Below are 13493 nucleotides of genomic sequence, written 5' to 3'. Positions count from 1 at the left end.
GCTCAAAGAGGGACGTTTTATGGAGCCTCATAAAGGAGGAGAGAGCGAGGTAATCCACCGAGGTTTAGAGAGGGTATTCGAGTGTATAGGGCCTAGATAGCTGAAGGCATGGCTGCTAATGGTGGGGCGAAGGAAATGGGAGCTGGACAAGAGGCCAGAATTAGTTGAGCCCAGATACACCGGAGGGTTGTGGGGCTGGAGGAGATTACAGAGATAGGGAGGGGTGAGGCCACAGAGGGATTTGAAAATAAAGATGAGAATTTGAAGTTTGATACATTGCCAGACCAGGAGCCAATGTAGGGACTTGGTGTGAGTTTGGATATAGCAGCAGGGTCTTGGATGAGTTCAAGTTTACCACAGACGAAAATATCCATTTTGTCACAGAAGATTATGGTGAAATGAATTTCATGTTTTTAAAAGCTTTCTTTGAGCTTTTAATCATAACTTTACATCTTAAAGGAACAACAAACTGTAACACATTGGAGATATACGTAGACTGTGAAACGTAACAGCCGAGAACTCACTTTGCTTTCGATTAGCCATGCCTTTTCCGCCTGTGCTTCCTTTAACAAGCGTTCCATCTCTTCAAGTTTAGCAACATTAAACGTACTGGCACTGGGCAAAAAACACACAAAGCAAAATAAGTGCACTGTATCTTTAAATGAAAAGGCTGTTATCTGAGTTTGCACTAATTTAAAGTTTATTATAAAGCTGATGACTGTTCTGCAAAATTGCATAAACTCAGCAAGATAATGTATGCAAGTGACAGTTTTTTTGATTACTGGTGGAACACATAGCTCTGCAGCTATACTGAGTGATTTGTCGGATCTCCAAGTCGCTTCTCTCAATACAAGTCTCACTTTGTCCATAATAAACCCACATTCCACATTCCAGCTAGGTGTCTGACCTAGGAAACGACAACACAGGTCAATATAGGAAAATTCCTACAATGTGAAATAGATTTGGAGAAAACATTTGATCCAGTTCAACATGAAAGGCTGTAAAAACGAAGTGCAGAGAACTCAGGGGCGATGCATAGAAACATAGGAAGAGGGATCAAGCAATTGGTTGAGAGAGAATAGAAAGCTTTAAATGGAAAAATAAAAATTAAGGAGTATGTTGATTTGGAGAGATCTACTGAGTGCACTGTCCCAGGGGCTGGTGCTCGGAGATTGACCAAGTGGAGGTCAAACAAGGCAAAGGAATACACGATTAATGGGAAAATACTGAGAAGTGTAGAGGAAGTGAGGGACCTTGGAGTGAATGTCCACAGATCCCTGAAGGTAGCAGGACAGGTCAATAAGGTGGTTAAGAAGGCATATGGAATCCTTTCCTTTATTAGCCGAGGTATAGAATACAAGAGCAGGGAGGTTATGCTGGAACTGTATAACTCATTGGTTAGGCCATAACTTGAGAACTGTGTGCACTTCTGGTCATCTCATTACAGAAAGGATGTAATTGCACTAGAGAGGGTACAGAGGAGATTTACGAGGATGTTGCCAGGACTGGAAAAATGCAGCTATGAGGAAAGATTGGATAGGCTGGGGTTGTTCACCTTGGAACAGAGAAGGCTGAAGAGAGATTTGATTGAAATGTACAAAATTTTGAGGGGCCTGGATAGAGTGGAGGTGAAGGGTCTATTCACCTTAGCAGAGAGATCAGTGACTTGGGAATCATAGATTTAAAGTGATTGGTAGAAAAATTAGAGGGGAGATGAGGAAAAACATTTTCATCCAGAGGGTGATGGAGATCTGGAACTCACTGCCTGAAAGGGTAGTTGAGGCAGAAACCCTCAACTCGTTCAAAAGGAGTCTGGATATGCACCTCAAGTGCCGTAATCTGCAGGGCTACAGACCAAATGCTGGAAGGTGGGAATAGAATGGGTGGATCGTTTTTCGGCCAGCACAGACACGATGGGCCAAGTGGACTCTTTCTGTTCTTTCAACCTTCTATGATTCTATTCAGTCTCCCGGGGATTGGTGCTCGGAGATCTACTGAGTGCAGTGTCCCAGGACTTGGTGCTCAGCGATGTACTGTAATTTAAAGGGTGTGTTTCTTCTGGTGCAGCCTGCCTAGGTAGATAAACATGGATGACTGCGTCCGTTTGAGGCACACTGGTGATCAGAGAGGAATATCTCATCTGCAACATCTATATTGCTGGCCACTGGCCAAACCAGTCCCCTGATTGAATGTAGAATGGAGATGGCTGACAGTATTTTATCCCTTGGCATGGTTTAAAGAATATCAGAAATAAAAGCAGAAGCCGCACATTCCCTGGAGGCTGCTCCACCATTCCATAAAATCATGGCTGATCCGTGACCACAACTCCACTTTCCCACCTTATCCCCATATCCTTCGATTCATTTAGTATCCAAAGACATATCAAGCTCCGTCTTGAATATACTCAATTACTAACCATCCACAACCCTCTGGGGTAGAGAATTCCAAAGATTCACAACCCTCTCTCATCTCAAATGGAAATGGTCAACCCCTTCACCCTGAGACTATGCCCTGGGTTCTAGATTCTCCAACCAGGGGAAACCGCCTCTCAGTAACTACCGTCAAGTCCTCTCAGAATCGTACACGCTTCAATGAGATTATCTCCCATTCTTCTAAGCCTCTGAGGGTATAGGCCCATTCTACTCAATCCCTCCTAATACAACCCTCTCATTCCAGGGGCCAATCAAATGAACCTTCTCAGTACCGTCTCCAATGCAAGTATATCCTTCCTTTGATATGGAGACCAAAAGTGTGCACAGTACTCCAGCTGTGGTCTCACCAAAGCTCTGTACAGTCGCAGCAAGACTTCCTTACTCTTGTACTCCAATTACCTTGCAATAAAGGCCAAAATACTATTTGCCTTCCTAATTGCTTGCTGTACCTGCATGTTAACCTGCAACTTTCTTGTGCAGAGGCACCCAAATCCCTCTCACTGCCAATATTCAACAGTCTCTCACCATTTAAACAATTTCGTTTTTCTATTCTTCCCACAAAAGTGAATAGCCTCACATTTCCTGTCATTTTACTCCATTTGTCACCTGCTTGCCCACTCACTTAACCTGTCTATATCCTTTTCAGACACTTTGTGTCCTCCTCAAAGCCCACTTTTCCAACTAGCTTTGTGTCATCAGAAAACCTAGGTATATTACTCGTGTCTCGACCTCGGAGTCATTAATATAGATTGTAAATAGTTGAGACACCAGCACTGATCCTTGTCACACTCCACTAGTCACTGCCTGCTATCTAAAATGACCCATTCATTCCTACTCTCTGTCCTCTAACCAATCCTCAATCCATGCCAATATTTTATCCCCAATCCCATGAGCTCCCATCCTGTGCAACAACCTTTCGAGTGGCACCTTATCGAATGCCTTTTGAAAATTCAAATGGAGTACATCCACTGGCTCCCCTTTATCTACCCTGCTAGTTACATCCTCAATTAGCTCAAATAGATTTGTCAAACATGATTTCCCTTCCGTAAAACCGTGTTGAATCTGCCCAATCACAAGATTTTCGAAGTGCCCTGTTACCACAACCATATCCTTAATAATGGATTCCAGCATTGTCCCAGTGACTGATGTCAGTCTAACTGGCCTGTAGTTCCCTGTTTTCTCTCTCCCTCCTTTCTTGAATAGTGCTAATTTCCAATCTGCTGAGACCATTCTAGAATCCAGGGAATTTTGGAAAATCACAACCAGTGCACCCACTATCTCTGCAGCCATCTCTTTTAAAACACTAAGATGTAAACCATCAGGTCCTGGGGATTTGACAGCTTTCAGTCCCATTAATTTTCCCAGTATTTTTTCTTCACTATTATTAATTATTTTAAGTTCCTCACTCTCATTAGACCCTCAGTTCCCCACTATTTCTGGTAGTTTTTGTGTCTTCTTCTGTAAAGACAGATAAAAAAATATTTGTTTAATGTCTCTGCCATTTCCTTATTCCCCATGATAATTTCTCCTGTCCCAGCCTCTAACGGACCCACGTTTACTTTAAGTTCCTCTCTTCATTTTTATATGCTTGCAAAAGCTCTTACAATCTATTGTTATTTTTTTGCTAGTTTATTCTCAGATTCTATTTTCTCCCTCAATCAATTTTTTGGTCATCCTTTGCTGGTTTCTAAAACTCTCCCAAACCCCAGGCTTCCTCTCTTCTTTGCCACATTAGAAACTTTTTTTAAATCTAATACTATGCTTAACCTCTTTAGTTCGCCACAGATGGATTACTTTTCCCATGATGTGTTTACTTCACGATAGAATATATATTTGTTGTAAATTATGAAATATCTCTTTAAATGTTCATGATTGGTTATCCGCTGTCATACCTTTTAATCTACTTGCACAATCAACCTTAGCCAAATCACCACTCATACCTTTCTAATTGGCTTTATTTAATTTCCATACTCCAGTTTCAGACTTGCATACATCATTCTCAAACTCAATATGAAATGTTATATTATCACTCTTCCTCAGAGGATCCCTTAGTATGAAATTACAAATTAACCCTGTCTCATTATACAAAACAAGATCGAAAACAGTCTCTTCCCTGGTTAGCTCCACAACAGATTGTTTTGGGAAACTGTCTCAACATTCCATGTACTCGTCCTCCAACAAACTACTTTTACCAATTTGATTTCTCCAGTCATATGAAGATTACAATTCTCATGATTATTTTGTTACAAGCTCCTTTTATTTCTTGATTAATATTCTCAGCACCTTTCAGTAAGTCGGGACTTTCCCGTCCCCCTTTCTACCTGCCTCGTGTTGTCCCTGAAAAGAGTCCTCTCACCACACAATCCAAACCCGATTGAGTGTGCCGCTGACAAACCAAAGCAAGAATCAATTCGCAGTTACCATGGAAACTGGTTCAAACCGTGAATCCTGGGATACTAAATTCAGCCAATGGGAACGATGAAATTTATGTGAATCGCTACTTATAAAAGATTCTTATGTCACATTTATGGACTAACAGACATTGCAAAGGATTGTGCCAGGCGCATGAGGCTTTCATGGGGCCTATGCTTAAAATGATAAAATTTAGCAAAAACAAAACAAAAGGAATTGCCCAGAACACAGAATCCAGTAAAAAGGTTTCATTGTAAAAGGCTTCCCTCCAACATAGCACTGACCCTCTGCTGCCCTCTTGTGGCTCCCTGACCCTCTGCTGCCCTCTTGTGGTTCCCTGACCCTCTGCCGCCCTCTTGTGGCTCCCTGACCCTCTGCTGCCCTCTTGTGGCTCCCTGACCATATGCCGCCCTCCTACAATACTGGCATCCTTGGACATCTTGCCAAATCTATTTTTTGTTTTTTTTTAAGCCACCTCCCAATTCCTTCTGGGACTTTGATTTGACCGTGGTGCTATCTCCATGACTAAACCTGTCTCGCCTCCTCCAAAGTAAATTGTCTTTGTTTTATGTGGGTTGGTCAGACTGTGTTTCAGTTGGAGAAGTGCAAAGATTAAGTACATTTTCTGCTTGTTAAGGTGGTTAATCATGGTGATTGCAGACACTCTCTGACTTAAATTACAATATGATGAGTGCTGTGTTAACACCTCAGGGCAACTGGCGGTAATAATTGTGACCTACGGAATAATATCGGAATAAGTCAAAAAGCAGCTGAAGTTTCCAAAAGAAAGACTTGCATTTATATAATATATTTTATGACCACAGGATGTCTCAAAGTGCTTTACAGTTCTTTACTTTTTGGAGTGGACTCACTGTTTGCAACGTAGGAAATGCACAGCCAATTTGTACACAGCAAGCTCCCACAATCAGCAATGCGGTAATGACCAGATAATCTGATTTTTAGTGATGTTGATTGAGGGGTTAATATTGGTCAGGACACCAGAGAGAACTCCCCTGCTCCTCTTTGAAATACTGCCATGGGATATTTTACATCCATCTGATGGAACAGACAGGGCCTTGGTTTAATACCGTATCTGATAGTCAGCACCTCTGACAGTGCAGCACTCCCTCGGTACTGCACTGGGAGTGTCGGTCTAGATTTTGTCCTCAAGTCTCTGGAGTGGGACTAGGACTGAGTCCACTGGGAAAATTTCACCGCTGATAAATGCTAAGCATGCCTCTGCAGTTAACAGGTTAAAAGAGACGTCACAGTGTTGAACGGAGCACTGAAAACGCTTTCTAACAAGCAGTATTATTGCATAAATGTAACAGTTCACAAATCCCTTCATGACTTTGTCAGACTGGCTGATTGTAATCAAGAATGCAAAAATGTTGGAACAGATTCCCGCAGGAAAAGGTCCTTGCTGGGTGAACTGTAATATTCCCTCCCGCAAGTGGATTTTTGAACCTGATGAGAGAGATGTGAATTCAGAAAACCTGAGAATCTGATATTCAGTCCTCTGCTACTTGACTAAAAATTCAGTGAAAGCCAGGCTGGATCATCTCACTACCAGATGCCTGACACCTTGTCACATTACTTACAGTTTGCAGGTTCTGGAACAGTTTACAGTCAACGACCAACATATGTGTTTAAGCAGCATATTTTATTGCCCGATTAGAGACTTTTATCTTAAAGCATCAAATGTTTATTTCCCAGAGTTAAACGTGTCCCTAAACTGCAGTTCAGTATCGAACACTCGTGTTAATGTTGTCTGATGCTTTTTCACCAAAGCTTTGCATGTTATTAACAGGAAGCACCTGGTTCGAACTGTGAATCGAAGGCCGGTTTCAATCACACCTGAGATTTTAAACATCCTGACAGGGCTCACAACATTTCATCAGGTGGTCAAGTCCTCTGGTCTTTCATTTTGAACGTTGCTAAAAGATGTATGTGGCCCGTCAAATTGTCAGCATGGTCTGGTCTTGGTTTATTATATTTATCACATCCAGATGTGGGTTCTGGGTCTAATTTCATTCTCTCATGCACCAGTTGGAGTTAACGTGAAGCAGTCTCCGTCAAAGCATTAAACTCCGAGGAGCTAGACTTGGAAATTAGGCTAATGAGAATGAACTTATCCTTGCATCAGTTGCCCAGACAAAATACAATGTGTATGTTCACTGATGTTGTTAATGGTTCCCTCTCCAGCAGTACTGTCCTCCTCCACTTCAAATCAGCCGTCACCACCCTCCTCAAAAACCAGTCCTTGACCCCTCTGACCTTGCAAACTATTGCCCCATCTCCAACCACCCTTTTCTCTCCAAGGTCTTTGAATGCATTTTTTTACTTTTTTTATTCATTCATGGGATGTGGGTGTCACTGGCAAAGCCAGCATTTATCGTCCATCCCTAATTGCCCTTGAGCTGCCTTCTTGAACCGTTGCAGTCCATGTGGGGTAGGTACACCCACAGTGCTGTTAGGAAGGGAGTTCCAGGTGATGGTGTTTCCATGCATCTGCTGCCCTTGTCCTTCTAGTTGGTAGAGGTCGCGGGTTTGGAAGGTGTTGTCTAAGGAGCCTTGGTGCATTGCTGCAGTGCATCTTGTAGATGGTACACACTGCTGCAACTGTGCGTCAGTGGTGGAGGGAGTGAATGTTGAAAGTTGTGGATGGGGTGCAAATCAATTGCTTTGTCCTGGATGGTGTCGAGCTTCTTGAGTGTTGTTGGAGCTGCACCCATCCAGGCAAGTGGAGAGTATTCCATCACACTCCTGACTTGTGCCTTGTAGATGGTGGACAGGATTTGGGGAGTCAGGAGGTGAGTTACTCGCCTCAGGATTCCTAGCCTCTGACCTGCTCTTGCAACCACGGTATTTATGTGGCTACTCCAGTTCAGTTTCTGGTCAATGGTAACCCCCAGGATGTTGATAGTGGGGGATTCAGCGATGGTAATGCCATTGAATGTCAAGGGGAGATGGTAAGATTCTCTCGTGTTGGAGATGGTCATTGCCTGTCACTTGTATGAATGTTACTTGCCACTTATCAGCTGAAGCCTGGATATTGTGCAGGTCTTGCTGTATTTCTAAACAGACTGTGTCATGGATTTGCCATCTGTCCTGCAGCTCCATGTTTGAATCCCTCCACTCAGGTTTCTGTCCCTGCCATAGTACTAAAGCTGACCTTCATTAAAGTCACAAATGACTCCCTTTGTGACTGTGACAAAGGTGAACTGAGCCTCCATCCTTCTTGACCTGTCTGCACCCTTTGACACAGTCAAACACAGCCTCCTCCTACTGACACCTCTCCTCTGTTTTCCAGAGCTGAGGGCCTCGGCAGCTGGAAGGCAAGACCAGCATCAGTGGAGTGAAGGAAGTGAGGAATGCTAAAAAGAGGCCAGAATTGGAAGAGTGCAGATATCTTGAAGGCTTGTAGGGCAGGAAGAGGCTGCAGATATAGGGAGGGGTGAGACCATGGAGAGATTTGAAAATAACAATGATAATTTTAAAATTGAGACATTTCCAGACTGGGAGCCAACTTAAGTCAGTGATCACAGTGGAGTTGGGTGAATGGTTCTTGGTGCATGTTAGAAGTCGGGCAGCAGAGTTTTAGATGAGCTGAAGTTGAGGGAGGGTGGAAGATGGGAGACTGACCAGGAGAATATTGGGATAGTCAAGTCGAGAGGTAACTAAGGCATGGATGAGGGTTTCAGCAGCTGATGTGCTGAGGCAGGGACAGAGTCGGGTGATGTTGTAGGAGCTAAGACTTCCTGAGATGTACTAACATTCCCTGCTCCTGCTGCCTGATGACGTTAAACAGAGAGGGGTCATTACTACTCATGAGGCAGAAGGACAGTCTCTCAGCAGAGAAAATGTTTACCTCGAAATATTGTCAGGGGAGCAAGCTGATATGTTGGTGTCCACGCTGTCGGAACTGTCCAAGCTCAGGGTGTCGAAGGTGCTGTCCTTGTATCCGTTGTCAGTGCAGGGGGAGCGATCGACCCCAGCACTGGCCTCATCCTGGGCTCGCAGCCTCTGCTCATCACTGGGACGATGATGCCGGGGTCCTGAGGCAAGTGAGAGTGCAGTATTTCAATCAAGCCTTCCAAAATACAGAACAAATTGCAGATACAGAAACAGACCAACTCTGAAACCCGGCTTGAGGGGCAAGAACTCCCTTGTTAGTATAAATCAAAACAAATCCAATAATCTAACTACAATTTGAGTCCACAAATATTTGACTAAATTATTGACTGAGCCACAGATGATTAATCTGCATATAAAGATTTATTTAGATTTAGAGATACAGCACTGAAACAGGCCCTTCGGCCCACCGAGTCTGTGCCGACCATTAACCACCCATTTATACTAATCCTACACTAATTCCATATTCCTACCACATCCTCACCTGTCCCTATATTTCCCTACCACCTACCTACACTAGGGGCAATTTATAATGGCCAATTCACCTATCAACCTGCAAGTCTTTTGGCATGTGGGAGGAAACAGGAGCACCCGGAGGAAACCCACGCAGTCACAAGGAGAACTTGCAAACTCCACACAGGCAGTACCCAGAATTGAACCCGGGTCGCTGGAGCTGTGAGGCTGCGGTGCTAACCACTGCGCCACTGTGCCGCCCAAAAGTGTCCAGCCAAATGAATGCCAGCAAAACACACCCTGATTTTCTCCCTATTTAATCAGATAGCTGGCATTGTTTTTGCTTGCACAAGTCCTCAATGTCTGCCCATGCATTTGATGTAGCGATGCAGAGAATTTGAATAGATGTCCATCTGTCAAGAGTGATCTTGATCTCTTTCACTCCTCTTTCTCTGTCTGTCCACCTCTCTCCCCTCTCTGCCTATCCCTCTCCCCTCTGTGTTCATCTCCTTCCCTCCTCTCACTCCTCTTCTCCCTCCCCTCTCTCTCTCTCCCTCTGTGCCCCCCTCCCCCCCCATGCCCCTTCCGCTCTCTTTTGTTCCTCTGTCTTCCCTCTCTCTCCCCTCCGTGTCCCTCTCTCTCCGTCCTCCTCTCCCCTCTCTCTCCCCCATGTCCCCCTCTCCACCCTCTCTCCCCCCGTGTCCTCCCCTCTCTCCATCCCGTGTCTCCCCAACCCCCTTCACCCACAATACACCAGGAGCGGACACACATTGCTGCTCAGGGCCTTCCACGCACCCTTGAGAGAAACCAGTGCCTTTGGAGAGCTGAGAACGTGGACTGTGTGCCTAAAAACCCAGCCTGCTATGGCTTTAAGAAGTCTTCCCTTTCTAGTGTTATCATTGCTTTCCTGTGCACTATCCTATCTGTTCTACTCACACCTACACCCTCCGGGGCTGATTCCACAGGTCGGACATGGGCAGGGAGCACTAGCCAGGAAATCACAGGCCCCAGTGCCTGACCTCCCATCAATTTAACTGCACGGACAGTAAATCATGCAGGCTGGTGATGTCTCAGCTAGCTCTCCCTGCAAGCGCTCCTCTGCACTGGGGAGCACCCAACCACAGAGTTAGTCCAACAATCACCTCCCTCTGAGACTCCGTCAGCACCACCCCACTTCCCTGCTCCCATTGGTCAGCGCCCCCTGATTGACAGCACCAGTCTTCCCAGTGAGTCCTGCCTCCTCCACGCTCCTTTTCAATGGAGGTCCACACTCAGGCAAGCCATTTGTGCTTTTGATTGGTGGATTAGTAGGATTGGTAAACCATAGGACCCTAGCCCATGCCCCGCTAATCCGGACCCTTTCTTACTTTCGCTCCTGCTAATTTTAAATGTCTTGCTTCAGCTTGTGTTTTAAAATAACCCAGCCCCTAGCAGCAAGACATTTAAAATTACCACAGACCGCAACCTTTTTACCATGGACAATGGTGTCCGTGTACAGACATGTTGCTGACTCCTGGTCTCCTATCTCCTAATTAATCTCCTACCCATCTCAATAGATTGTCTCCAATTCCATGCACTCTCATTTTTGCTAACAGTCTCTTATGTGGAACCTTATCAAATGCCTTCTGGAAGTCCATATAAATAACATCCGCAGACACCCCTTATCCGCCTTGTTAGTTACCTGATCAAAAGGTTCACCTCAGTTAGTCAGACATAACTTACCTTTTACAATTTCACTCTGGCTCCCTCTGATCAGTTCACTTTTGCCCAAGTGCTCAGTCACTCTGTCCTCATTGGAATTTTATACTGGGTCTGAAACTTCTCGACAGCTGATGAGAATCCGTCTCTTCAAGTGTCGAAGCAAACACATGGTGCAGTCTCCGCTGACAACTCCATTGGAAGGGACATCATTGTCCCACCTTGCACACTGGGGGTCAATCCTACATCCCGCAAAGGGATAACTGTGCTTGCACTTTGACCGTTCATGAGCAGCCTATCACAAGGCAGTTGCGAGCAGGCCAACTTTCATCCTAGTGTGGCTGAAAATCTGAGACAGCTTCTGCCCTGCACCCCCGCCCCCGGTCAGCCCACCCCAGGTATGGACACGAACCCTGTTCAGCTGTTGAATGAGGTCAGGATTGGGCTAGCCTGTGGGGGCTTCTGTAGTCGACGTGCCAGCGCTTGGCACTGTCATGTGAATAATGAGTACTTGCGCCAGGCGTGGCGAGAATTGCAACTTCACCCAGCGGGTGACTTGCGTGAGGAGAGGACAAACGGGAAAAATCTCTGCAGGGTAGGAAACCTTTCCAAAAAAAAAATTAAGAATGTTTCAATAAAGTTTGTACACAACAGTTTGGCATGTAAAAGCCAAAGGGACAGATTTCAAAGACATTTACAAATGTTTTCTGTCAGTTGTGTTCTAGAGCGATTCAGTCCTTTTAAGTCTCCTGTCATCTATTCTGCTAACCACGGGCGGCACCAGATGCACACAGGGCCTGGCACAGAAATTACTTACTGGATTCATGGTCCCAACAATTTGACCAATCCTGTGTCGTGTGGCAAGGCACAGCGACAGGGAGCTACACAGACCTGTCAACTAAAACCCACCAGGTCTAGCAATGCTGTTTCCATGGCTACAAGGGGGATGCTCCCCAGCAATGCCTCTCCCTGATAAATCGACAATCGGTACATGCAACAGGGGTTTGGGCAAAAATCGATGAGGATATCGGCTCTCGAGGTTAAACAGTGAAACCAGCCTGAGAGCAGGGCAGTCTGACCCCAGGAGAGATGTGCAGTGGGCAAAGGAAAAGGACAGCAAAGGCTGTCTGTACCAGTGAGTAATATCGAAAGCTGCTGAAAACATATCCTGCCAGTGCACAAAGCTGAAAATAATGAGGCTGCAAATTCTAGGCTGGCCAGGATGCAAGTCTTCCAGTAACTATCTTCCAGCTGGTATCAATCTATGCCAGTGTAAACGCACATGAGGCACATGTGAAACTCAGCTGCCCTAACATGCCAGTGAAGGTGATGGTTAAGTGTGAACACCACAGGTCAGGATAAGCAGCATATCACAGCAACGGAATCCAGGTACCAGCCACTGACAGAAAGCTGCTAAACAGAAAGCTCAACTAAACCCTTTCAGCGGCCAAAATCATTTCAAAGTTAAATGAGGGACTGCCTCCGAGTACAAAATATACGCTCACATCAAAGGAGCACACAGTCATTTTACTGAAGACCAATTGTGCGATCAAACTATGTCCTGGAAACTATTCCATCTGTAAAACTCCCGCAGTGTAAGTAAAACAAAGGCTATGGTTAAGCTATAAAAGACAATGTGCGTGTCGCATACAGATGATAAACACACACCGAACTTCAAAATAATGCCAGTTTCCACAATGACATTGATGAATTCCCTGTTTCACAGTTGTCTGTAAGGGAGATTGAGTGACACAAAGCCTATTTCCCCTTCCCACCAATCACAGCACCAAATATAACGAGCATGTAGAAGCTCCGTAAAAGTTAAATAAGAATTGTTCAACTGTGTAAAGTGAAAATTGGACCATAATTCTCAAGAGACTAGCAGTTAGATTGAATGAGAAAGCACCTGTGAATGCAATGGCAATGACTGTGTGATGGACTGTCCTTAATGCACCACTAAGTTCCATGAATTCTCCAAAAGCATTTTTCCAACTGGTGCCTATTTTAAACAGATATTTAAAAATGTGTCAATATTCATCCTCGGCATCCAATGGTCATTGGTGGAGGGGTTTACCCAACCATCACAAAGAGGACATGTGATACAGCGTCCTGTGAGAGAACCTGTGAGATAATCTACCTGTCCCATTAACTGCTCGTAATACACCAGCCCGAACAGAACAGCTCATAATACAGCATCCATTACAGAACCACCCGTAATGTATCATTCCGAACGGAACACGCCTGAAATACAACATCGCAAACGGAACCTGCCTGTAACACACCATCCCGAACAGAACCTGTCTGTAAAACACCATCCTGAACGGAACCTGCCTGTAATACACCATCCAGAACGGAACCTGTCTGTAAAACACGATCCTGAACGGAACCTGCCTGTAAAACACGATCCCGAACTGAACCTGCCTGTAACACACCATCCCGAATGGAATCTGCCTGTAACACACGATCCCGAACAGAACCTGTCTGTAAAACACGATCCTGAACGGAACCTGCCTGTAAAACACGATCCTGAACGGAACCTGCCTGTAAAACATGATCCCGAACTGAACCTGCCTGTAACACACC

General features: G+C 45.0%; 1 protein-coding gene across 8 annotated transcripts in view; it reads right to left on the bottom strand.

Moving 5' to 3' along the window:
• Window positions 1–13493, bottom strand: part of LOC137374301 (pleckstrin homology-like domain family B member 1) — a 505821-nt gene that overhangs the window by 48474 nt on the left and 443854 nt on the right. For all 8 annotated transcript variants that reach the window (XM_068040126.1, XM_068040127.1, XM_068040125.1 and 5 more), the window contains 2 exons: window positions 8716–8902; window positions 525–615 (listed from right to left, as the gene is read on the bottom strand). In XM_068040126.1, coding sequence (XP_067896227.1) covers window positions 525–615; window positions 8716–8902 — 278 coding nt within the window. The remainder of the gene's footprint in view (window positions 1–524; window positions 616–8715; window positions 8903–13493) is intronic.

The sequence above is a fragment of the Heterodontus francisci genome, chromosome 10, assembly GCF_036365525.1.
Source record: "Heterodontus francisci isolate sHetFra1 chromosome 10, sHetFra1.hap1, whole genome shotgun sequence".
Lineage (NCBI taxonomy): Eukaryota > Metazoa > Chordata > Chondrichthyes > Heterodontiformes > Heterodontidae > Heterodontus > Heterodontus francisci.
The sequence above is the reverse complement of the archived record's forward strand: the minus strand, read 5'-3'. Positions and strand labels throughout refer to the sequence as shown.